This window comes from Amblyraja radiata, chromosome 24 (assembly GCF_010909765.2).
Source record: "Amblyraja radiata isolate CabotCenter1 chromosome 24, sAmbRad1.1.pri, whole genome shotgun sequence".
In the NCBI taxonomy this organism is placed as follows: Eukaryota; Metazoa; Chordata; class Chondrichthyes; order Rajiformes; family Rajidae; genus Amblyraja; species Amblyraja radiata.
Genome location: NC_045979.1, coordinates 9,019,097 through 9,046,403, shown reverse-complemented (window position 1 = coordinate 9,046,403; position 27,307 = coordinate 9,019,097). Strand labels below are relative to the sequence as shown.

The following is a 27,307-nucleotide window of genomic DNA, read 5'->3' as shown; positions in this document are numbered from 1 at the left end:
TTTTAGGATAATTCCTGCAGTCCACGCTCCTTTTAAACTATTTGCCTCATTCTTGCCTTTCAGTCCCTTCAGTCGATGTGGATTAGCCTAAAAGTTACCACTATATAGTTTGGATTCATTCAGAAGGCCGCACGTAATGGCTTAGAAGGCCGCAAGTTCCCCACCCCTGCTCTTGACTCTTGAATCTGTTACCACCTCCCTTTCAGCAGAAATCTCTGGATCATGTTGCTGTGTTTAAATATTCAACAAAATCAGTGTCTTGCATATGCTTTTTTTTTACACATTATCTTAAATCTTTGTCCTTCCACTGGTGGAAACAATTTGTCTTCATTTACTCTATACAAATCCTGCGTGCTAATATATTATGTCTCAGCACAGCCTCCAAGCAAACTTCTGCCACTGTGGGGCAATCTGTCCAACAACAGTCCAGACAAACACAACCATGCATTAAGAAAATGAGTGTAAATGCAAACCAGCAGTCTGAGAGTGTTGTTGGGATGACTGACGTCTTCCCTTAAGCCTAGCTTATGTGGATGCACTTGGGTTTTCTGATGGACTGAAATCTGTTCGATCTCATGATGGGCATATAACCAATAAATTAGATATTTTTAACTACTTTTCAAAAAGTCATACGCATGTGAAATTAAAACGTAATGCATGTTATTTGACATGCTGTTCCAGATTAATGTGATATAATTCAATGTAACAGATTGTTTTAGATTAATATGAAAGGATCACTGAGTGACCTGGTAAGCAAAGTTCCAGCAATTACAGGCTGACATTGCCAGCAGTCTGAGTGGCCAGGTTCATCTGACCTTGCTCTCTAAAAGAGAGACCGCAAGGGAAAACAAATCTTTGAAGGCATCATTTTATATTGAACAGAGGTAGGAAGACAAATTCATTCTCAATCGCTAATACTAAATGAATACATGGGTTCTGATCAGACGTTATACTCACTTCCTGACATTTGAAATAATTGACTACAGTGTAAGTGCATATCAAGAGATGGATTTAATTGGTGGCAGGTAATTTTACGCTTATTTTGGCCAAATCACCAATGATCATTTCTTCTTGATGTCTTTTTAGTCAGATATTTCATTTAGAGTCATAGAGTCGTACAGCATGGAAACAGGCTCTTCGGCCCAACTTGCCCTCACCGACCACATGTCCCATCTACACTCCCATCCCACCTTGGCCCATATTCCACTAAACCTACCAGCCTAGATTCTTCTTAAAAATTCCTCTGAGTATTTATGTGTTTGGACGTATCAAGTTTACGTGCCCAAGGCACATTACAATATTAGTGGTGTTTAATAAACGTAACTTGTTCTTGTTACTTCTGCTGTTGGTTCTCCTCATCCAGCAGCATCTTCTAACTGGGATGTGTTTCTGGGTTAAGGACAGGCAAATAATATCCAATCCTTCTGCCTGATTAGACACAAAATGCTGGGGTAACGCAGCGGGACAGGCAGCATCTCTGGAGAGAAGGAATGGGTGACGTTTTGGTTCGAGACCCTTCTTCAGACCCTTTGAGACCTGAAACATCACCCATTCCTTCTCTGCAGAGATGCTGCCTGATGCCGAGTTACTCCAGCATTTTGTGTCTATCTCTGATTTAAACCAGCATCTGCAGTTCCTTCCTACAAGTACCTTCTGCCTGACTGTTTGCTAATGGTTGAAAGTTCACTGCTGTAGATAAGCGGACGAGATGTAATCAGGCTCAACTGTAATGCTTGTCACAGCCGAATCCCTTACAGAATATTAGTAAAGTCCTATATAGGATGAAAGAGCTTCAGGATAATCTGCACCTCTTTGTGAGAGGAGGAGGTAGAGGAAGGGAAACCAAGGTGACATTTCCAGTCTTATTCTTCCATGGGTCTTCCACATCTTTTGCTTTAATCTGATAGAAGTATATAAAACCTATGAGAGGCCTTGATAGGATAGATAGTCAGAACCCTTTTCCATGGATTGAAATGTCAAATACTAGAGGGCATAACTTCAAAGTGAGAGGGGTAAAGTTTAAGGAAGAAGTACGAGGCAGATCTTTCACACAGCATCTTACAGAATTGTAGAAACGTACAGCTCAGAAATGGGCCCTAATGGCCCACATTATCCATGCCAACAATTATGCCAATCTACACAAAGCCCCACTACCCCACATTCAACCTATATTCATCCACTCCTTTCCTATCAAAACATCTTTTCATTGTTATAACATTAGTTTCCACTACTACGCCATATTGCATCTCTTCTTAAAACTACAGTCCCTACATTCTAAACAAAATCTATGACTACACCAATTTTTGTGTAATCTGCAAACATATAATCATATCCCTTATATTCTTACTCTAATTATCTATATGAGTTTCGGATTCTCCTTGATCGAGCTTGCCAAGTCCATTTAATGATACACTTTTGCCTTCCCAGTTTCATTGTTAATCTTCTCATATCCTATCTCATAAATTTTTTGATAAATATTTTCTTTATCTGACATATACTTCCTTCTTTTCCTTCGTTATTTTTCATTGAACAGGGTTTCCTAAACATACCATCTATGCCTCTTGCATCTTCAGGGACATTCTAACTCTGAACTCTTGCTCTCTCTCTTTTAAACACCTCCCACTTGTCAGATGTTGTTTCTCCCTCTAGCAGCTCTTCCCACTCTACCTCTCCCGGGTCTTGTCTTACACTCTCGGAATCCATCTTCCCCCAATTTAGGGCCCTAACTCAAGGACCAACTTTATCTTTTTTCCATGGCTACCTTAAAGCTTACCAAACCATGCTTCCAAAGAATTCTTCCATAGACACTATGACTACTTGTTTACGAAGGAAGTGCAGATGCTGGAAAATCGAAGGTAGACAGAACTGCTGTAGAAACTCAGCGGGTGAGGCAGCATCTGTGGAGCGAAGGAAATAGGCAACGTTTCAGATCGAGACCCTTCTTCAGACTGACGTGAGGGTGGGGGGGGGGGCAGGTAGAAGAAAGGAAGAGATGGAGACAGTGGGTTGAGGGAGAGCTGAGAAGGGGAGGAGAAAGCAGGGACTAACTAAAATTAGAGAAGTCAATGTTCATACCGCTGGGGTGTAAACTGCCCAAGCGAAATATGAGATGCTGCTCCTCCAATTTATGCTGGTCCTCACTCTGGCCATGGAGGAGGCCCAGGACAGAAAGGTCTGATTCCGAATGGGAGGGGGAGTTGAAGTGCTGAGCCACCAGGTAGGTTAATGAGCGGAGGTGGTGGACAAAGCGATTGCCAAGCCTACGCTTGGTCTCACCAGCTGACACCTAGAGCAGCGGATGCAATAGATTAGGTTGGAGGAGGTGCAGGTGAACCTCTGCCACACCTGGAAAGACTGCTTAGGTCCTTGAATGGAATCAGGGGGGGGGAGGTAAAGCGACAAGTGTAGCATTTCCTGCGGTTGCAAGGGAAAGTGGCAGGAGAGGGGGTGGCTTGGGTGGGAAGGGACGAATCGACCAGGGAGTTACGGAGGGAGCATTGTAAATTGGAGGAGCAGCATCTCATATTTCACTTGGGCAGTTTACACCCCAGCGGTATGAACATTGAATTCTCTAATTTCAGGTAGTCCCTGCTTTCCCCTCCCCTTCTCAGCTCTCCCTCAGCCCACTGTCTCCACCTCTTCCTTTCTTCCTCCTGCCCCCCCCACCCTCATATCAGGCTGAAGAAGGGTCTCGACCCAAAAGATTGCCTATTTCCTTCGCTCCACAGATGCTGCCTCACCCGCTGAGTTTCTCCAGCACTATGACTACTTGGTCATCCTCATTCCCTACAACAAGATACAGCTTCCTCTGAAGCCACATATAGTTCCAGAAAACCCTCTTGAATGCATTTACAAATTCCTCTCCATGTAACTCTCTTGGTCTAAGGCAATGTAGGGAAAGTTAAAATACCCTACTATGGCAAACCCATGCTTTTACACTGTTCTGTGATCTGTCTACATATTTATTCTTCTAATTCTCACGGTCTATTGGGAGGCCTATTGTATAACCCCATCAAACTGACCATCCCTTTCGTGTTCCTAAATTCTATCCATAAATCCTCATTGGCTGATGTAAAATAATAAAACTAAATATTTTTATAAAATCACATGAAACTATTTTTAAGGCAAGGCCGTGTTCAGCTTAAGAATGATCAATCCTCTTGGTGTTGTCCACAACTAAATCCTCTTCTCTTAGAAAACGGCACAAGAACTGTTGCAAACAAAATGGGTCCTTTTAATTAAAAGTCATGAAAGGAACGTCAGATGTTTTCTGTTTAAGTAGCAGATTTTCTTCTACACAAGAAAGAAACTGCAGTTTGGATCCTTTATTTGGTCTAACAGCCACACTTAATGTGATCACCCATTAATATAAGCTGACCCATGAGTAAATTGCTCATTAAAGCCCATTCAGGATATTACTGGTATATTTAAGTGACCAACTGACCCTGTAATCCCCTGTTTCTAGCTTAAAACCTCCCAATGGGTTCAATAAACATCATTGCTGTGATGCAGTCAATATTCATCAGTCTATGGATGGTGTTGTTATGCTATTAATCATTTGTCTCTTCTGGTTTTGCTGTAGATTTGAAGGGTTTGCTCAAGGTGATGGGCAGTGCTGGTCGAAGACTGACCATGCTGCATCAGAGCCGGACTGCGTTTGAGGAGGCGATACTGACTAACCTGGAGAAACCCAGCCACCCGAAAGGCCTTGAGTGGACAGTGGTGGAACCATCCAGTAACCCCCCCACCCCTGATCGGACGCTGCCTGTCTACTTGTCCTACTTCGACATGTTGCTAACCGAAGACTGTGCGTGGCTATCGAAGGGGTTAGCCGAGCGTCCAGAACTTGACCACAGCTTGAAGACTGAGCCACACAAAGAGCCAGAACAATGCCCCATTGTGGACAGCCAGGAGCTTTGTGTGTCCACGGAGCTCGACTATCAGAACAGTGTCCACATAGAAGAAAGGTCTCTAGAACAGGTTCAGACCATGGTGGTTGGAGAAGTTCTCAAGGAGATAGAGACAGCCTGTAAGCTACTGAACATTTCTGCAGGTAAATAATACTGAATGTAACTCAAATGACTAGTTTTAATAGCTGAATACTCTAACCAAAGCTGCTTTTTTCCCTTTAATGTAAAACGTTTCTGAGCCTTGGTAAAATATTTTTCTAATAGCTAAATCTGGTTTCATTTTCCTCCCATCAATAAGCTCAATGTAACACCTTTTAAATGTATATTCTTCCTTTACTTTTAGTATTTCTTAACATTTCTTTACACAATGACTACTCTTGGCACACATCATTTGTATGTAATATAAATACAAAGCAGCAGACTTTCCTAGATTGTGTAATGGCTGTAAAATGGTGGTCTAGATTAAAGTGATGCCATGAAGACTTGTAGATCCAGAGTAATGTGATACAGGTGTGTACACTGTGTGCCATAGCTGACTGATCAACAATGTCATAAACTTGTTAGCTCAGGATTAAAGTGACGTATTAGCATATGGCAGATTGTTTCAGAGCAACTACTTTGTACAATGTGATAAATTCTGTTTGCACTGTACTCGAGTGACTCTCCGCATTGTCCTACATGAATATCGAATGCTAAAGGGATGTCCGCAGGTTATAATGGACTTGCCTCATTCCTTGTCCATACAAGATATCAGTGGATTTTTAAGGCAGAGAAAGATAGATCCTTGATTAGTACAGGTGTCAGAGATTATGGGCAGAAGGCGTGAGAATGGGGTTTGGAGGGAGAGATAGATCTGTTATGATCAAATGGCAGAGTAGACTTGATGGGCCAAATGGCCTAATTCTAGTCCTATCCCTTATGGCCTTATGACAATATGAGTCTTCTATTGCCTCGATTGTAAACAAGCTCAGTTATATATTTTATTGATCGCAAACTGCGGGACATTATGAGCATTCTCACCATAAATTGAACTTAATAATGTTCAAGCAGCAGATCTAAAAATTAATGATCGTGTTCCGCTGCAAGCAAAAAGGAGCCTAATTTGAGCGGTTAAAGTGAAGTTACAACATTCAGGTGCAAGGGAAATGATATGGACACAATTTAATAAGGAAAAACATTGACAGATTAGCACAACATCAGGTTCCAGGGTTGTCTCAGAATACTTTACAAGGGTTGATACTGAATGCGTGTGAATATCCAAATTAAGTAACGCAAAAGGAAGCTACTGTGTTCTTGTGGCGATATCTTGTCTTTGGAAGAACAATCCCATAGCTCCACTCTCCGTCCTCTCTCCATTGTCTTGTAAAATAACCTCTTCCAATATTAAATCAATTCACTGTTTAAAGTCAGTTGAATTTTATTTAGTCACCAATGCAAGTTATGCATCCCTCATTGATCATTACAGCTCACCGTGTAAAAAAACCCCAATTTCTGCCAGATTTTATTACCAGTTAAATCTGTGTTCGCTTCTTCCCAACTAGTTTGGGTCACTGCTTTGAAAACCCCACTGATCTCACACAAAGTCAAGCAGCCATTCACACAGTTGGTGACTGGAAAATGAAGTATTTGGACAGGTTCATTTAGGATGTTATCAAGTCAGCCATGTACAGAGGACGTGTCAAGTGGGCATATTAGTGGTCACTGGACCAGAGTTCGACACATAAATAACAGTGTACCTGCTTCACAGCTGACGCCCCACCTCTATCGGGGGCATTTGTCATTCTTACTTTAATTGTATAAAAGGAATTGAGTTCAGAGTTCATAGACAGCAGAGTTTTAAGATCTAGTTATGAAGCACTGCAAAAAAAGAGGCACCTGAACCTTATGCGTACCTCCTATCTGAAGCGATAGAGAAGGCATCTGGGAGAAGCTACATCATAGAATCTTACAGCCGACCAAGGCTGCTTCACCTGCTGCTCATTTCTCGATCCCATAGCCCTGCATTTTTCTCTTTCATGCCCTTGTCACAACGGCTTATTCTTTTAAAACTCCATGCGATCACATTATTTTCATCTATTTGACATGAGGAGCAGGTGACCCCCTGAATGGTTTTATTGCCTTTGTGTCAGACAATCGGGCAAACTGAATCAGATTGGGGTCTGTGAGCAAGACTAAACAGATGGAAGCCCTCCATTTGAGAAATGTACAAAGAAAACTGTCTCCCAATCTAAGTTATACTTATTTATCCTTACCCCAATCACCAACAAATTTACACTTGTAAATCTTCCAAATTTGTGTTTATGCCTTTTGTCAAATGTAGATGAATTTACAGTTCCATCATTCCATTTGTTTGGTCACTCAAGCCGAGTGGAGCAGGAATTAGAATAAAAGGTTCTGCAGATCTTTAAGGAACTGAGATTTTACATTGGATTCAAGTCCAGAGCGGGATCAGTCATTATCCCAGCATGAAAAATAACATTCCCCCATTTAGTGCCTTCTTTCTGGAGCTCATGGGTGAGGTTTTCATTCATCTACCTAGTCAACTCCCCATTACGCTGCGTTCCCAACATAGACCATTATCATTCTTTCCAATTTTCACTCTGCTTTTGGTCTTTGCCTCTTCTCAAGAGATTGTGTTGATTGACATTAGGCCTCCAGTATCTCAAATGCCATTCAGGCTGAACAATGGGCACTGACAGAATATTGAACCTTGTGGTGAAGATAGATGCAAAGTGCCGGAGTAACTCTGCGTCAGGCAGCATCTCTGGAGAAAAAGGGCGGGTGATGTTTCGGGTTGGAATCCTTCCTCGGTTCAGACCCGAAACATCACCAAGTCTTTTTCTCCAGAGATGCTGCCTGACCCTCTGAGTTACTCCAGCACTTTGTGTCTATCTTTGATTTAAAAAAACAGCATCTGTAGTTCCTTTCACCACATTGAACCTTGTGGTGCCTCACTGTCCCGTTTGCCCATGACTGGAGGCTGCGCTTTCCTATTCTAGCAAGGGCTGTTGAATAGCAATCTGTTGTTAAATGGAATTGGGTTGATGTATGCAGTCAACTAACTCTAGGCAAACGGAAGCCAGTTGCCACTGTTTCTCAAACTCTGACCAAACAGAAGGATCACTGAAGGGCAGCACAGCGGTGCAGGGGTTGAGTTTCTGCCTTACAGCTCCAGAGACCCAGGTTCAATCCTCACTGCGGGTGTTGTCTGTACGGAGTTTGTACATTCTCCCAATGCCACGTGGGTTTCCTCCGGCTGCTCCGGTTTCATCTAACACTCCAAAGACATACAGGTTTGTAGGCAAATTAGCTTCGATAAAAACTGTAAATTGTCCATAGTGTGGGATAGTGCTAGTGTATGGGGGTGATTGCTGGTCGGTTTGTACTTGGTGGGCCGATGGACCCGCCTCCAAGCTGTATCTCTAAAGTCTGAATCCAAGCTGTACGCTTCGGTGCAGTAAACATACTGGCCATTATGAGCAGGCTAGCCGAGTAGCAAGAGCACAGGCAATCTGCAAGATGTTACCCTGTTATCGTTTACAAAACTTATTTATAAATGAAACCATGGCACAGTCAATTCTTCAGTCTTGTAATGGGGCTGTCCTACTGTACGAGCTAATTCAAGAGTTCTCCCGAGTTTCCCCTGATTCGAACTCGGAGAATTACGGTAATAGCCGCTAGTAGGTACTCGGGGCTCTAGTGGACATTTTTCAACATGTTGAAAATTTTTCACGCGTCTTCCCGAGCTTACCGCGTTTCCCGAGTGCCTGCCGTTAGCGTTACGAGCCGCTAAGGCAAGGCAAGTTTATTTGTATAGCACCTTTCAACAACAATGTAATTCAAAGTGCTTTACATAAAACATTATAAGCATTGGAAAGAAACACATATGAAATGACATTTAGATGTAAAACGATTATTAGATTATTCAGATAAAATAATTACAAAATTAAAAGCAATCAAATAAAATATTTAAAATAGAATAAAACCAGGAATAGAAGTTACAGTGCAATATAGGTAATTAATAAATTGTATTGTTTACTGAAAGGCAGCGGCAAACAGAAAAGTCTTCAGTCTAGATTTAAAAGAGCTGAGAGTTGCAGCAGACCTGCAGTTTTCTGGGAGTTTGTTCCAGATATGTGGTGCATAAAAACTAAATGCTGCCTCTCCATGTTTAGTTCTGACTCTGGGGACACAGAGCAGGCCTGTCCCAGACGATCTGAGAGGTCTGGGTGCTTCGTAGCTAAGCAGAAGATTAGAAATGTATTTTGGCCCTAAACCATTCAGTGCTTTGTAAACCAACAGTAGTATTTTGAAATCAATTCTTTGAAAGACAGGAAGCCAGTGTAAAGACCTCAGAACTGGAGTAATGTAATCTACTTTTTTGGTCTTAGTGAGGACTCGAGCAGCAGCGTTCTGAATTAACTGCAGCTGTCTGATCGACTTTTTAGGGAGACCTGTAAAGACACTGTTACAGTAGTCGAGCCTGCTGAAGATAAATGCATGGACAAGTTTTTCCAAATCCTGCTGAGACATAAGTCCTTTAATCCTTGATATATTCTTTAGGTGATAGTAGGCTGACTTTATGGCTGTTTTTATGTGGCTGTTGAAGTTCAGGTCTGAGTCCATGACTACTCCTAAGTTTCTGGCTTGGTTTGTTGTTTTTAGCATTACCATTTGAAGCTGGGTGCTAACTTTTAATCGTTCTTCCTTGGCTCCAAAACAATTATTTCAGTTTTTTCTTTCTTTAATTGGAGAAAATTCTGGTTCATCCAGTCGTTGATTTGCTCAATGCATCTACTCAGTGCTTGTATTGGACTATAGTCTCCTGGTGATATTGTTATGTAGATTTGTGTGTCGTCTGCGTAACTATGGTAACATATTTTGATGCTTTTCATGATCTGAGCCAGTGGAAGCATTTAGATGTTAAACAGAAGAGGCCCCAGAATGGAGCCCTGGGGAACTCCACATGTAATTTTTGCACGCTCAGATGAGTAATTACCTATAGACACAAAGTAGTCCCTGTCCTTCAAGTAGGATTCAAACCATTTTAATGCTGTGCCCGAAAGTCCCACCCAGTTTTCCAGACGGTCTAGTAATATGTTGTGATCGACTGTGTCGAATGCAGCACTGAGATCTAGTAATACTAAGACTGAAATTTTTCTAAGGGACGTCTCGAGCTCTGATGTACCCGCTCTGTACATTCTATGTGCTTACCACGAGTTTGATTTTTTTTTAAACTCTGGAGAGCTCTTGAATTAGCTCGTACAGTGGGGCAGCCCCTTAAGAAAGATTTGTATTTATATGGAACCTATGATACCACTTACAGGTTGTCTCAGAGCACCATTAAGTGTGTGTTAATGTAGGTCATTAGTTAACCTGTACATCCAACACGTCCATTTTATGCGTAGCAAGCGCCCCCTAACATCAATGTGAGAACGATCAGTTAATCGTTTTTTCAGAATGGTTAATTGAAGAGTAAATATTGGTTAAGGCACTGGGGCCTTGTTTAAAAATAGCTCAATGGGGTTAATTAGGTTAACCAAGGAATAACCTGGGTTATCATCTCCAATGGTAATGACAATGGGGAGCTGAGTATGTTAGGAAATTAAAAAAAGATAATGCAATAATCATGTGTGATTTTAATCTTCATGTACACTGAGAAATAAATTTAGCAGCAATTATGTGGAGAATCCATTAGATTAGATTAGATTAGATAGCCTTTATTGTCATTCAGACCGAAGTCTGAACGAAATTGAAGCAGTCATACATACAATACAATACAATAAAAAACAACAATAAACACATATTAACATCCACCACAGTGAGTCCACCCAGCATCTCCTCACTGTGATGGAGGCAAAAGTCTTAGGTCTGCAGTCTCTTCCCTCCTCTTCTCCCTCTGCGCTGAGGCGATACCCCCCGGAGCGATGTTACAACTGTCCCGCGGCTCAAACACCGCGGCCCGGGGTGGTCGAAGCTGCCGCCCACCAGTCCTGCTGACGCAGCCGCTGGCCCGCTAATCCCATTGAGGGATTATATAAGAGATGTGTTTCTAGATCATTTAATGATGGATGACAAAGGAACAAGTTATTTTTGTTCGGGTTCTGAGTATTGGATGAGGTTAATTTGATAGTTTTGAAATCTTTAGGGGAGAATTATCATAATATAACAGAATGTTGTTTCAGCATTTAAAGTGATTTAGTTCAATATGAAACTAGGGCATTAAATCTGAATGAAGCAAACTGCAATGGCATGAGGTGTGAATTGGTTAAGGTAGATTAGGAAGCTATATCAAATGGTTTGACAGTGAGAGTAATACATAGTTTAGAGATAATATGTATGTTGTGTCTATCTTGATGGAAAATGGAATAGAAAGTCTAATGGAAATAATGGAGTATTACAGATCTAGAGTAAACAGGCAGCTCAAGAAATCGGCATTCGGTTAAGCTAATATCAGTTAATTATTGGAACTCCATGGCAATAAATCCTCAGGATTTGATACACTGTACCCAAAGCTTTAGAGGCATTGACTATGAATAGATTCTAGAACAGTTCCCACAGATTGGATAGTCCCGAACTTAACAACATTATTCAAGAAAGGAAGTATTGGCGATCAGAGGGTGTTCTTAGATAGGAGTCATTGAAAGTTAAATGGTAGGCTGGGCTTTACTGCACGAGGGCTTTGAGTGAATCTATTGAATTCTCTACCCGAGAGGATGTGGAGGATCAGTATCTGAGTTTACTCAGGATAGAGATTTTGTTTGTTCAGATATCAAGGGAAGCAAGGAATATAGGGTTAGTGCACAAACTAAGGTAAAAGTACATTTATGCTCTTATTGAATGGAAAAGCAGGCAAAAGAAATTATGTCTCAGCTCAAATGGTTTCTTTGTAAATTAAGAACATTTGCCCTTAAATTACAAAAAAACATTTTCAAATGAACTATGCAATCGTTACTACAGTGCAGGGCACTGTGAATGAGTGCATGGTGCAGAGCACACTCATAGTGCCTGAGTGCAGATAAACAATTCACACCGATAAATCTGTTCCTTCCTTCCCTCAGATCATTACTGATCTATAGTAAAACAACATAAAATGATGGAACAGCTTTTATCTGGACTCCATTTACCCAGCTCCTTGGTGCATTGATATCTAGGTGAGGAGTCACAGATAATTTGAATATGAAAGCAGATGGCAAGCAGTGTTCATTTCCTTTTAAGGTTGAGTAATACAGCCCAACCCTTAATAAAATGCCACCCTATCAACTAACAGGCTGGAGACACTAGGCTGTTGAAGCAATAATTTCTAGGTGTGGGTTTGATCAAAATTCTGGCGAACAGGGTTTGGCTAACATCCTGGGCATAACCAGCTTTGCCTGCAGCAAAGGAGGCTAAGGGTTAACCTGAAAGACGTCATGAGGGGCATGGATGAGGTGAACGGTCACAACTCTTTCCCCAGGGTAGGCAAGGCTTAAGTTGAGAAGGGAAAGATTTAAAGGGGCACCGAGGGTTGGGGGTTTATGTCACAATATTGCAGAGGAAATGGTAGAGATGTGTATAATTACATTGTTAAAAACACAGTTGGACAGGTTCATGGATAGGAATGGTTTAGAGGGATAAGGACCAAAATACAGGGAATTGGAGCTGGCTCGGGATGGCACCTTGGTCAGTATGGAGGAGTTGGGCCGAAGGGTCTATTCCACGTGGTATAACTCTATGACTGTATGAGTTCCAATCACTGAGTTCTCAAGTTCACAATTGTTAGTGCTTTGCTGGACCATAAACCAGAGCACAGAAGACGTTGTTGCAGAGAGGCAGGCAGACCACCAGGGGCAGTAAGTGAATGGGCACTTACAGATTTACATGTCGGTTAGAGAAGGTCTTCACTCTTTGTCCCTCCCTCTCATCTCACTGTTCTATGGTTCATTCCATAGATTCAGCTTCCACTGCTCAATCTGCCAAACAAGGGTTTGTTCCTGCTTCTGGATACAAGTGCTTCCTGAAGGCAGCACTGAGCATATGGTGGTACATATATCATCTTAACCCATAGGGTGATACACAATATTTAACCTATCTTTCTACCTCTTATCGTATATATCACTGATTTGATTGGACTCCTTTCATAGAAAGAACTTGGACATCCTCAGAGTGTCCAAATGATCAACACCTCAAGTAGAATACACTATTAGAACGCAGGCCAACTAACATATAAAAAATAGAAACAGAAAATAGGTGCAGGAGGAGGCCATTCGGACCTTCGAGCCAGCACCACTAAGTGGGACCTTAGAGCACATCTCTAAGGTCCCGCAAACAGCAATGCCACATCATTTTCTTTTGACTTGGCCGATACAGGTCTGAAGAGTCCTTGACAGTGGATGTTTTTAAGGCAGAGACAGACAAATTCTTGATTAGAATAGGTGTCAAGGGTTATGGGGAGAAGGCAGGAAAATGGGATTAGGAGGCAGAGATCAGTCATGATTGAATGGCGGAGTGGACTCGATGGGTCAAATGGTCGAATTCTACTCCTATAACTTGTGAACATGAACTTGTGACTCTGGAGCAATCATTGTTTGGGCTTTTAAAATTCCCATCTATAATTTGCAAATGCACGTGCACATTTGAGATGCGTCACACCTGCTACCCCCTGCCTTTCTCCCCCACACCCCCTTTCTTCCCCCCGTGCCCCACGTGGGCTTACACCTATTTCTCCCTCCCCTCCAACTACATTCCCTCCTCTGGCTTCACAATTCACAACGCTTCAATCCTTTTGTCTCGCACCTTCTGTTTTTTTCATGTCGGGTCTTTGTTCAACCATCTGACTATCAAAACCCGCCCTCACCTGTGTTCACCTATGACCTGCCGTGACCTGCGGACTGCTTTATGAAAATTGCAAGTTTCCAGTAATGCACGCCATTGTTGGTAGTTTGCACATCACTCTGTGTCAACTGTTCCATACAGCAAACATAAAAGAGAATTCACTCCTCTAATGTCCACGTTATAAATGTCAGTGTCTAAGATCAGGGTCTCTTCAATGACCATACAAGTAATGGGAGAACTATCTCCTCCTTTGAGATTGAAGGACATGTCAGTCCCTCTCCAGTTAGTTTCTGCTGGCCCCACTTATGTTCAACATGTCCTCCCAGAGACCAGGACGTGATTGTTAAAATTGAATAATGTATTTTGTTATATGTGTGGTGGCTAAACTGCTGAGAGTTTGTTCATGTAATGAGATGCGTTTAATGAGATCCATGCAACGTGTGTGAGGGAGAGATAGAGCAAATGAATATTTGGTGTGAGTCCTGAATGGTAGGAATTATGAGTGACTGGGTGGAGGTTGTGTTGGGTTCAAAGCCATTGAGGCAATTGGTAGTAAAAGATGCATTCACTGAACTAGAGCACCCTGTAGATCACTGAACTTCTTGTAGCTCCACATCTGTAACATTTAAAATACATTTTGGCAGATGCGCGAATAGGAAAGGTTTAGAACCAAACAAGGGCAAATAGGACTAACATAGATAGAATATCTTGGTCGGCATGGACAAGTTGGGCTAACGGACCTGGTACAGTGCAGTATGACTACATGACTCTATCTCCTGGCTATGATCCCATTCAGTGTGTGTGTGTTTGGGTATGTGTGTGTGTGTGCGTCAATGCTCATGCGTGTGTATGCGCACATGTGTGTTTGTGCATGCCTGTGTATGTGCACGCGTGTTTATGCGCGTGCGCGCATGTGTGCGTGTGTGTGCATGTTTATGTGTGTGTTTGGGTGTGCATGTGTGTGTGCGTCAATGCTCATGCGCGTGTGTGTGTGCGCACGTGTGTGTGTTTGTGCGTGCCTGAGTGCGTGTTTGTGTGTGTGTGCTCGTCTGCGCACGTCTGTGTGCGTGTGTGCGCGTCTGTGCACGGCACGCGTGTGCGTCTGGGGCAGCATCAGATTTCCTGAGGAATCTCCTTCTCTCCTGCTCTAGTGCAGCATCTATGATCCACTGAGCTTACTCTGTCTGTGAGAAGTCATTATTGAATGTAGCCCTGCTCAGCTTCAGCCAAGTCCATCCACTGCTGATCAGCAATCAGTAACATCATGTGTTCATATTCTATATTATTATTATTCTGTACAATGATGATCTTGCAGAATCTCTCCCGGCCTCTCAACTCCCATCAAATTACTAGATTCACCTCTGGACTTTGAGACAGACCCAGGAATTGGTACAGCAGCAGGCAATATCAATGATTCCAAGAGACAGTGGGCTGAATTTCCCCAGTATTAGAAGGTTAATTTTGGGGAATTATTAGAAGAAATATTGGCTCTACAATTTGGTGGCATCAGATGGCCAAACAGTAGTTGTTTCTTTTCTAATCTTTGCAGAAATGGAGGCTGACTTTAGCTGATGCCAGTCATTCACAGTGGATTTAATCCAATGAATATTGCAATTAATGTTACCTACTTGCTGAAATCATTGTATTACACATAGATATTGTGTGATGTTAGTATTTGTTATTGCGATGAGCAAATTCATGTCCGAGCACTGCTGAACATGGCACTCATTTATCTTGCAGAGTTTAAAAAATAACCAATCGCTTTTGTTTTGGTTGAATGATGCCGCTGACATGTAGTTCCAATATTTCTGTGCCGATCCCCAAAATGGCTCAATATTGAAATACGGTCTTCCCAATCAATAATGGAGTCTACCAGATATCTTCAAGACTATTCAAGAAAAACAAAATACATACAGATAACAGTATTTGTTGACTGGATATTTGCAGCGGAAAGCCAATAATCAAAGTAAAGCACATTATTCAGCAGGCGCTATCTCAGAACAGTGTATACCAAGGTCATGCTGACCTATAAAACAACATTTGCAATAGCTTAAAGTACAGTGTGTTGGAAATGTTGTCGTTTATGTTCTACTGATTCTACTTTACTGAAGAAAATGTATTTTCATACAGGTTGTTATCTCATCAGTCTTAAGGGGAATACTGATGGCATTTTAGGTAGCTAGTGGCAGTGCCAGGCTTGCTCCAAATAGGGTCTTGAAATGTCACCTTGCTGGCTGGGGCTTTGGGGCGGGTACGAGCTACAACAGATTATATCAAGTAAATGCTTTGGTCCAATGCTCCTGGTGTGGAGTGACTTTACAATAGTCTGTGAGTTGAGGGAGTGCCACAGGGTAGTGCCCGCTCTTTGACCACAGCCTCTTGCTGGTCACACGGGTAATATCACAATTACCTCCCCATTCAAATGGCAGCTTGCTACTATTGACTATGACAGCTAAAAGGCCATTCTAATTTGACCACTCTTACTGTTATATCTTTGCCTGTTATTGCTGTGCACTTTACAGTCCAGTTATTAACCAGCAAGAGAAAAAAACGCATTAATTTTCAGTAATGGATTATTGTTTCTATTGTTGACATTAAAATTCATACACTGCTAAAGACAGATTTGATTAGTCATGTCGTGATAATGTTGTGTGGTTCTTTGTGGCCTCTTCAGTGCCCGATGTCTCAGCTTGGTGGAATGAATTGCTTTGCTTTGTACATGTTGATGAGGAAGCAATTGTAACTAGCATCCATACAGTAGGGAATCCAGGGGAAGGGTTTAAATCAACAAGTAATCAAAACTCAGCTTCAGCCCATTGCAAATATACTTACTTCTAATTTAACTGTGGCAGGCAAGGGGGTTGTCAAGTTTATTATTATATGCACAAGTATGGTGAGGTACAGATAAAATGAAAAAAAATCTTGCTTGCTGCAGCGTTACACGCACCTAGGCCCAAATACACAAAAACAAATTATACATAAATTGTACATAAATGGCATATAAAACTTCTAAAAGCAAAAAAAAAATATGCAAAATGCAAGTCATTGGTGCAAAATCTAATTAGTGGCACAAGAGGAAGGCCACATTGTTCAGTTGTCAAGGTGGAATTAGGGTTTTGCAGGTTAGTTCAAGAAGCTGATAGTTGTAGGGAAGTAGCTGTTCCTCACACTGGTGGTGTAGTGCCTCAGGTCTCATTACCTCATGTCCAATGGCAGCAATGAGAAGAGGGCATGGCCGGACAGAAGGGATAGATGATGCCTCCTTGACACAGTGCTTCATGTAAATGCTTTTGATGGAGGGGAGTGCTTTGCTGGTGATGGATCACGCTGAGACCATCACTCTCAGCAGCCACTTGGCATTCGTGTGTATTGAAATTGCCACACCGAGCCATAATGCAACCCATCAGGACATGTTCTCAGTACATCTGTAAAAGTTTATTACAATATTCCGAGTAGAGTTGCCAACATTCTCACTCCCAAATAAGGGACAAATGGTCAAAATGAGGGACAAATTCCCGACGGCAATTCATTGACCGACTCGGCCGTGGCTGGGTGAGTGATAAGTTGGCCCAGGTGCTGGACTGCACACAAAGCCCAGCCAGCGGGCCAGCTGAGGAGTTTTGGCCCGGGCGCAATGATCGGCCATGAGAAGGAGGGGTGATGGTGTTGGCGGTAAGCGAAGGTCTGAAGGTCGGACAGCTGGCCGGGCTGCCGACCGACGGGACCACGGGCGAGGCAGCTGCACTACATGGGCTGCACTACGTCGGGACAGGCAAGGAGGGGCCAGATGCGGCGCTCCGATCCGATAGTCCCCTAGACCTGAGTAGTTGCAGTCAAATATGGGACAAGAGTAGTCCCGTATGGGACAAACCAATTTAGCCCAATATACGGGATGTCCCGGCTAATACGGGACAGTTGGCAACCCTAATTCCGAGACATAGAGAATCTCTGAACTTCTAAGAAAGGAGAAATGCTGGTACAGCTTCTTTGTGATTACATTCATGTGCTGGGCCCAGGACAGATCCTCCAAGATATTAATTCCCAGGAATATGAAACTGCTAATTCTCTCCACCACCAACCTACCAATGAAAAATGTCACATGGTCTCCAGTCTTTCCCCTTCTGAAGTCAGCAATTATTTATTTATGTAGGAAAGAATTGCAGATGCTGGTTTAAATCGAAGGTCAAAGATTAAATCGAAGGTTAAATCGACACAAACTGCGGGAGTAACTCAGCGGGACAGGCAGCATCACTGGAGAGAAGGAATGGGTGATGTTTCGGGTCAAGACCCTTCTTCAGACTGATGTCAGGGGAGTGGGCGGTACAGAGATAAAATGTAGTCGGAGACAGTAAGACTGGTCGGAGAACTGGGAAGGGGAGGGGATGGAGAGAGAGGGAAAGCAAGGGCTACTTGTAGTTAGAGAAATCAATATTCATACCGCTGGGGTGCAAGCTGCCGAAGCAAAATATGAGGTGCTGCTCCTCCTATTTGCGCTGGGCCCCTCTCTGACGATGGAGTAGGCTCAGGACAGAAATGTCAGTGTAGGAATTATTTATTTGGTTTTGGTTACATTGATCAAGAGGTTGCTGGGTGTTCTATCACTCTCCTGTGTTCTGACTGTTGATTTTTCCAATCACAACAGCGATGTCAGCGAATTTAGAGATTGCATTAGAGCTGTGGTTAGGCCCACAGTCATAGGTGTAAAGTGAGTTGAGCAGGGTGCTAAACGTGGAGCTTGGACCTGCGCCTGTGTCAATGGCCATCGAGGAGGGGAGATCAATCCACACTGTTTGGGGTCTGCCAATGAGAAAATCAAGGATTGAGATGTAAAGAGAGGTATAGAGGCCCAGGTCTTGGGGCTTGGTGGTAACTTTGGAGGAGATGATAGTGTCCAGCTGTAGTCGATGTAGCCTGGTGTATGTGTTCCTATTATCCAGTTGGTCCAGAGCAGAGAGGGGGTGGGAGATTGCAACCTGTTTTGACTAATGCAATCAACCCAACGTGCACAAACAAATAGATGTAGTGTTTTGTTAGGCTGTGCACGCCACACGCAAGAAGAAGAAGGACACAAATTGCTGGAGTAACTCAGTGGGTCAGGCACCATCTCTGGAGACCATGGATAGGTGATGTTTCCTGTCTGACCCACTGAGTTACTCCAGAAATTTGTGCCCTTTTATGTAAACCAGCATGTGCAGTACCTTGTTTCTTCATTTATGAGTAATATGTTCTGGGTAAACTGGTCTGGCTATTAAATATGGAAGTTTTAAATCTCATCTAGTAACCCCCACCTCCATTTCCCACTGCTTGCCTTATCATTAACCTGCAAAGTATCACAGTTATTGGGGCTTCAACTAGTGCAGCAACAACTGTGAAGTGGCATTACATTTACATAAATGAGAATTAGTTATCTTTGTTTTAAGGAAATTGTGAGGTGGTATCTTTGATATCCATTGAAAACAACAAACGGGGCCTTGTTTTAACATGTAATACACTTGACAACCCCCGACTGTGCAGCATTGCCAATGAACTGAGGCTTCAAGCTGGATGCGATGCTCAAGTCTCTGGAAATAGATCTGAACCCCTAACTTGTGACTCAGAGACAAAAGCATTTCCCACTGACCCTTAGCTGATTTGGAACATGCAAGCATATGAATTAGAAGCAGGAATTGACCATTAGGCTTCTACAACTCCCTTTGCCATTTAGTACAATCATGCTCAATCTGATGATCATCTCAAATCCATATTCTTGTTCGCTCCCACAACCATGAAATATGTTTTATTGTTACAGTATTTCTGCCATCACTTCCCTTAACTCAAGCTTCCCATTGATCGGACTTTATGATCTCAGCTCCACATCTTCATTTCTTTCAGTTTGCCAGTTCTTCCTGGTATCTTGGTCTCTAGTGCGCTATCCATAAAAGGGCCAGGAAGCTGGCACCGCAAATAATTAGATTATTATCGTTTATTGCTGGGGAGTTGCTTGTAGCAGTATATTTTGCTTCAGTTATATAGAATGTCTGCAGTGCCTCGTATAGCATTGGTCTCCTTAAGGAAAGATAGCAATGAGCTAGAAACTGTTTTGAAGAGGTTTATTAAGGGCCTGTCCCACTGTACGAGGTAATTCAAGAGTTCTCCCGAGTTTCCCCTGATTCGAACTCGGAGAATTACGGTAATAGCCGCTCATAGGCTCATCGGGGCTCTCGTGGACATTTTTCAACATGTTGAAAAAACTTCACGAGCTTACCGCGTTTCCCGAGTACCTGCCGTTAGCGTTTAGAGCCACTAAGAGACGTCCCGAGCTCCGACGTACCCGCTATGCACATTCTACGTACTTACCATGAGTTTGATTTATTTTTTTAAACTCGGGAGAGCTCTTGGGTAAACTCGTATAGTGGGACAGGCCCTTTACAGTAGCATCTGCTGTGGGTCATTTCTCTTGTGAGGAACAATGAGGCAAAGTTTTTTCGCTCAGAGTCACGAATCTTTTGAATTGTCTTTGTTGTGGTGTTGGGGAAGGGCAGGAAGAGTGGAGTCTATGAATATATCTTTCATAGACAGATATTTAATAAGCAAGAGGTCAAAGGTTACACCAATGGGATGACTATGACACAAAACTATGAATCAAAACAGCACATTTCATGGGTCTAGGAGAGAACGTTAGCAGCCTAGTGAGGAACGCAGTCACAAAAACATGAGTGGAATGCTGACCAAATCTTTAATACCCCAGTAAGAGCCTGGAATCCTTTCTTGCCTTATGGGGCCTGAGGGAGATCTTATAGTAAAAGATTATTTGTGGACAAAATGGAACTAATAGTATGGGAGGTAGAAGTAGTTAAAAAAGGATTGAAGTCAATCACTGTGAATAACTCCCTGTCACAAACTGAAATGGGAAAACATAAAAAGGCTAGTGAACCCTCACATGACACCTAAAGGGCTTTTATCAGATGAGAATTTCCATAACTGCCATGTTATATCATGCATTTGGGTTTATTCAAGCTTATGCAGCATTATACGGTGACTCAATTTATAATGATTCATTTAGACATTGCCTTTCATCTTTTTCTCACCCTAAGGCACATGTAGTGCTAATAAACAATAGAACAGAGCCGGCACTTTGTACACAACAAGTTTCCACAGGCAATGAGAAAATTACCGTTTTAATAATGTTCATTGAAGGGTAAGTATGGCCAAGAAACGAGGGAACACTTTTGTGATCCTCCTCAATATAGTACCATGGGACCACTTGTGGTCACCTAAGAGACCAAATCGGTCTTTGGCTTATCTTATCATCCAAAAGACACTTCAGTGCTGCAGCTTATCAAAAGCTAAAATCGTTACATTGAATACTCTAGAGAATAAACAACCAACACATCAGGGTAAGGACTGTTGATCAACTGAGCCAGAGCTGTCGTGTGTTCATGCTGACCCGTCATTTTTGACAATTTAGGAAACTTTCTTGGATTCAAGAAACATCCATGTGAACTCATAGTCTGGAGTCCATCTTGGTTCTGTTGCTTCTTATTGACTGTCTTGGCATGGACAGGAGGAGCACCGTCCCCCTCCCCTTCCCACTCCATCCCACTGACTATTGGTGGGCATCCTGCTTTTAGACCAAGCAATATTCCATCCACTCCTAAGTGAGGTCCCCAACACAAGGGATGTGGGAAGCCAGAAACCCTCCTTTGCATTTAACAGGTAGAAGAAAAGGTGAGATGGTTCTTGTTAAAATCCAGGCAAATGAGCAATTTGTAGTGTGTGAGAATGTACCCTGCAACCTGTGGTATCACATATGTTATAAAGTTAAATTGTTTGATTCTTTCATTGACTGAGCAATGCAGGAAACAAATTTGAGTTATGCATTTTATATAAATATTATGTTCCCTGCAGATTAAGAATATTAACTCCATCTTATCTTGCCAGTATCTTGTTTTAGAAACATAGAAACATAGAAATTAGGTGCAGGAGTAGGCCATTCGGCCCTTCGAGCCTGCACCGCCATTCAATATGATCATGGCTGATCATCCAACTCAGTATCCCGTACCTGCCTTCTCTCCATGCCCTCTGATCCCCTTAGCCACAAGGGCCACATCTAACTCCCTCTTAAATATAGCCAATGAACTGGCCTCAACTACCCTCTGTGGCAGAGAGTTCCAGAGATTCACCACTCTCTGTGTGAAAAAAGTTTTTCTCATCTCGGTTTTAAAGGATTTCCCCCTTATCCTTAAGCTGTGACCCCTTGTCCTGGACTTCCCCAACATCGGGAACAATCTTCCTGCATCTAGCCTGTCCAACCACTTAAGAATTTTGTAAGTTTCTATAAGATCCCCTCTCAATCTCTTAAATTCTAGAGAGTATAAACCAAGTCTATCCAGTCTTTCTTCATAAGACAGTCCTGACATCCCAGGAATCAGTCTGGTGAACCTTCTCTGCACTCCCTCTCTGGCAATAATGTCCTTCCTCAGATTTGGAGACCAAAACTGTACGCAATACTCCAGGTGTGGTCTCACCAAGACCCTGTACAACTGCAGTAGAACCTCCCTGCTCCTATACTCAAATCCGTTTGCTATGAAAGCTAACATACCATTCGCTTTCTTCACTGCCTGCTGCACCTGCATGCCTACTTTCAATGACTGGTGTATCATGACACCCAGGTCTCGCTGCATCTCCCCTTTTCCTAATCGGCCACCATTTAGATAATAGTCTGCTTTCCTGTTTTTGCCACCAAAATGGATAACCTCACATTTATCCACATTATACTGCATCTGCCAAACATTTGCCCACTCACCCAGCCTATCCAAGTCACCTTGCAGTCTCCTAGCATCCTCCTCACAGCTAACCCTGCCCCCCAGCTTAGTGTCATCCGCAAACTTGGAGATATTGCCTTCAATTCCCTCATCTAGATCATTAATATATATTGTAAATAGCTGGGGTCCCAGCACTGAGCCTTGCGGTACCCCACTAGTCACTGCCCGCCATTGTGAAAAGGACCCGTTTACTCCTACTCTTTGCTTCCTGTTTGCCAGCCAGTTCTCTATCCACATCAATACTGAACCCCCAATGCCGTGTGCTTTAAGTTTGTATTGATAAGGTTCCTGCAATTAACAATGATGATTTGTTATTTTTCAGACCCAATGGAGTGGAGTATAGGGAATGTCCAGAAGTGGATCTTATGGACTGAACATCAATATCGACTGCCACAGATTGGGAAATCCTTCCAGGATCTCAGTGGGAAAGACCTCTGCTCCATGTCGGAAGAGGAGTTCAGGCAGAGATCTCCGATGTGCGGTGATATTTTGTACGCACACTTAGACATCTGGAAATCTGGTATGTGCTCATCTTGACTGAAGATATACTCAGCTTAAACTGAAGGTAGACACAAAATGCTGGAGTAACTCAGTGGGACAGGCAGCGTCTCTGGAGAGAAGGAATGGGTGGTTTTTCGGATCGAGAAGTCTGAAGAAGTGTCTGAACCTGAAACATCACCCATTCCTTCTCTCCAGAGATGCTGCCTGCCCCGCTGGGTTACTCCAGCATTTTGTGTCAACCCCCCACACTCATGTTAACTTACATCGAGGGTAGGTGAATCAAACTTACTATAATAAGTAGGTAGTTAATTTGTGTTTAAGAAGGAACTGCAGATGCTGGAAAATCGAAGGTACACAAAAATGCTGGAGTAACGTTGCCTATTTCCTTCGCTCCATAGATGCTGCTGCACCCGCTGAGTTTCTCCAGCATTTTTGTGTACCTTGGTAGTTAATTTGTGGTGTGTACACAAGATCCTTTCTGGATCAATAAGTTGAGAAACCTGTTGGGAAAAGGTTATTTAAGATTTTTAGTGAGAAGGAATTGATTGATAATCTTGTATAAAAGGGGCTTTGCGATAATGTGAACATATTATGATAGAATTTCCGGTTCTAAATGCCCCAATTTTATTTAGAACTCAATAAAGTTTAGCTACCTTCCAGCATTCCACTTCACCCATGGGTAGCAGTTATTGGCAATCTATTCCACCATGGAAAACATCTCGGGCTAACTTGATCTGACCTAGTTTCCCATAAACAAACATTTTATCATGTTGTTGGATTGAGAATCACATAAATCATGGTCTTGTTTTATTGTTTGAATATCCGGTATCAAAAATAATATGCACAGCATGGATTCCTGTGGTGAAACCAGTTTAGTTTAATGATCATGTAACCACTATTGTTTTTTTTCATTATTGGGAGAGCCAATTATTACCAGAGGGCACAACCTCTGAATTGGAGGTTGACAGTGCGTCGGAGATTAACAGGTTCTTGATTAGAACGGGTGTCAGGGGTTATAGGGAGAAGGCTGGAGAATGGGGTGAAGCGGGAAAGATAGATCAGCCACGGTTGAATGGCGGAGTAACTTGATGGGCCGAATGACCTAATTCTGCTCCAATAACATGAACTTATGAGCATAAGAATAAAAGGAAGGACCTTTATAAATGAGATGAGGAGGAATTTCTTTAACCAGAGGGAGGTGAATCTGTGTAATTCATTGCCACAGATATTGGTGGAGGCCAAGTCAGTGGGTATTTTTAAAGCAGGGATTGACAGGTTCTTGATTACTAAGGGGGTCAAAGGTTATGGGGAGTAGGCAAGAAAATGTGATTGAGAAGGAAAAATAGATCAGCCCCATGATCAAGTGGCGGAGTCGACTGGATGGGCCGAATGTTTAATTCTGCTCCTGGGTCGTATGGGCTATGGTCTTACTCCCTGCATTGTCCTCCCTGTTTACAAAGTTTTATTCTGAAATCATCCCGTGCAAATTTTGCCCACTGAGTAATGTGTCAGAGGGTCACTCTTGTATTCTGAAGCTGTGAATGGTCACACAGCATCAACTGAGTTCCCTGCACAAGGTAATTGAGGTTTCATTGCCTGGTTTAGTTGTATCTGCAGCCAATCCATGCTCCAATGGCCAGGTTATGTATAAACATCTTCGGGCTTGGTTATAATCAGGGCACTCTGCTTCTTTGTTGGATGGTTCCATAATGTACATGTAGTTTGGAATGATCCAATATTAACAGGAAGCTCTTTATTTCAATGCTGGTGGAGCTTGCCTTGCTTTCATGTTGTAATATCAGGCTTGGCATAAATCAGGAAAGTAGAGTACATGTAACAGGAATAGAGAAAGCCTACGAGAGATTAACTTATATCTAGAATGAATGAAGCAAATCCTTATGAAAAAATGGTCTCGACCTGAAACGTCACCCATTTCTTCTATCTAGAGATGCTGCCTGACCCGCTGAGTTACGCCAACATTTGGTGTCTAATCTTATAAAAAAGGAATGCACACATCAATACACTGAGGAACCTTTACTCCAGAGATACAGCACTGAAACAGGCCCTTCAGCCCATCCAGTCCATGGCGACCAGTGATCAGTATGTACACCCCACCCCCTAACAACATTTAACAAAAGAGAGGGAAAGGATTGCAAGCAGGGAGCTCTTGTTAGGCCAATGTCAGTGATAGGAAAAATGCTGAAATCTCTAATGAAGGATGTTCAGTCCAGTTCAGTTTATTATCACGTGTACTGAGGTACAGTGAAAAGCTTTTGTTACGAGCTAACCAGTTAGCAGAAAGACAATACATGATTACAATCATGCCATTTACAGTGTATAGATAGATGATAAGAAAAAATAGGTTTGAGCAGAGTCAAAATGGATTGAAGGAAGATAAATGGTGTTGGGCTAATCTACTAGAGTTCTTTGAGGATGTGACTAGTAGATAGGGAACCTGTGAATATAGTGTGCTTTTATTTTTTGAAAGACTTTTGATGCAGTCACCCACAGGACGTTGGTCAACTCGGTTAGAGCATGGAGACTTGTGACTAATGTACCATCATGGATATGGAATTGGATATCTGATAAATTGTTGGAATAAAAAGATCGTTCTCAGGTTGGCAGGGTAGTGGGGTACCACATGGGTTGGTGATTGAACCCCAGCTATCTGCAAGCTGTATTAACAGTTTGGTTGATGATACTAAACTAGATGGAATTGTGAAAGTGGTAAAGGTTATAAAGAGGCTTTAGGGATTTAGACAATCCGAATAGAAATGAGCACAGAATAGAATAGAATAGAATAGAATCTTTAATTGCCACGCAACCAGGGTTGGTGGTATTTGGGTTCGGTACATGATGGTACACTGCTTTTGTTACATACCACTAATAACACAGATCACCATAATAAAGTGCATCCATACCACATCACAGATAGAATATAATACACGTTCCTAGAAGTAAATATCACCAGCAACCTATCCTGTCCAGGAAGCAATGGCCAAGAAAACACACCAACGCCACTACTTCCTTAGAAGGCTCAGGAAGTTTGACCTAACTTAGGAAGTAAGAAATTGCAGAGAATTGTGGTCGCAGACCTGACCATCACACAAACCAACCTTGCTTCTGTTGACTCCATCTACACTCCAAGTTGCCCTGGCAAGGCCACCAACGTAATCAAGGAGTCTCACCCCATACACTCCATCTTCTCCCCTCTCCCATCAGGCAAGATGTACAAAAGTGTCAATACACACACCTCCAGATTCAGAGACAGCTTCTTCCCACCTGTTATCAGGCAACCTAAAGTTAGAGGCTATCAGTTAGAGGCTACCTAAAATTGGAGAATTCAATGTTCATATAGTTTGGGTTGTAAGCTACCCAAGTGGAGCATCTGCAGTTCCTTGTTGCCAAGATCCTGAATGGGAATTGATAGGGTCAATGCTGAGAAGATACTTCTCCTCCTGCACGAATCCAGTAGTAAAAGTATCCTTTCAGAATAAGTGGTCGCCTACGCATGACGGAGGTGAGGAAGGTTATAATTTTCTTCCCCAGGGAACTATGACGGCTGAGTCATAGAATGTTTTAAAGGCTTCAGCTGACAGGTTTTTGGATTAGATGGGAGTTGAGAGTTATGTCGATCAAGCAGATATGTGGAGTTGAAGATCTGAAGGAGCGATATGAAGATCAGATCAGCCATGATCTTAAGCAAGGCGGAGCAGGCTTGAAGGATCAGTGGCCCAACTTGTGCTTCCTTTAAAAAAAAATGTTTTATCCTAATATTCATCTGGAAAAAGAAAGTCAGTTTTTCTGCAATGGTCTTATTTTCCAAAACCCTTGCGAGCAGCTCACCGATTAACTGCAATGCTTGATAACTGAATCATAACAGCACTTTTCCATTCCATCATACTTCAGTAACTAAACCCACAAGTTTCCATCATCATTATTACCAACATGCATATCATTGCATTATGAATACTTTATTATTATTGGTCGTCTTTGTTATCTTTTCCATCATTTATTTTCCTTAATCTGCAATATTATCTGCAACTTTATCTACAATTGTTAATCTTAGCAGTCTTGACATTTCTATTATTATAAACCCTCTCATTACGCAATTCATCACTCTTACAATTCTTTCCCTTGATTCGGGGTGTAGTTCTATTGTACTGGTGAAGGGCTTCAATAAGATGGGCCTTGGATAGAGAGCTGAGTTGTGCTGGTTCCCACGCATTTGTGCTGAGTGGGATGAATTGTGTGCTTCTTAAAATAATTTCATCAGAA

General features: G+C 42.4%; 1 protein-coding gene across 1 annotated transcript in view; it reads left to right on the top strand.

The window, feature by feature from the left end:
* spdef (SAM pointed domain containing ETS transcription factor) overlaps window positions 1–27,307 on the top strand; it is a 75,547-nt gene that overhangs the window by 32,235 nt on the left and 16,005 nt on the right. Inside the window, exons 2-3 of the mRNA XM_033042371.1 lie at window positions 4,583–5,053; window positions 22,851–23,048. Coding sequence (XP_032898262.1) covers window positions 4,606–5,053; window positions 22,851–23,048 — 646 coding nt within the window. The 5' untranslated portion in view covers window positions 4,583–4,605. The remainder of the gene's footprint in view (window positions 1–4,582; window positions 5,054–22,850; window positions 23,049–27,307) is intronic.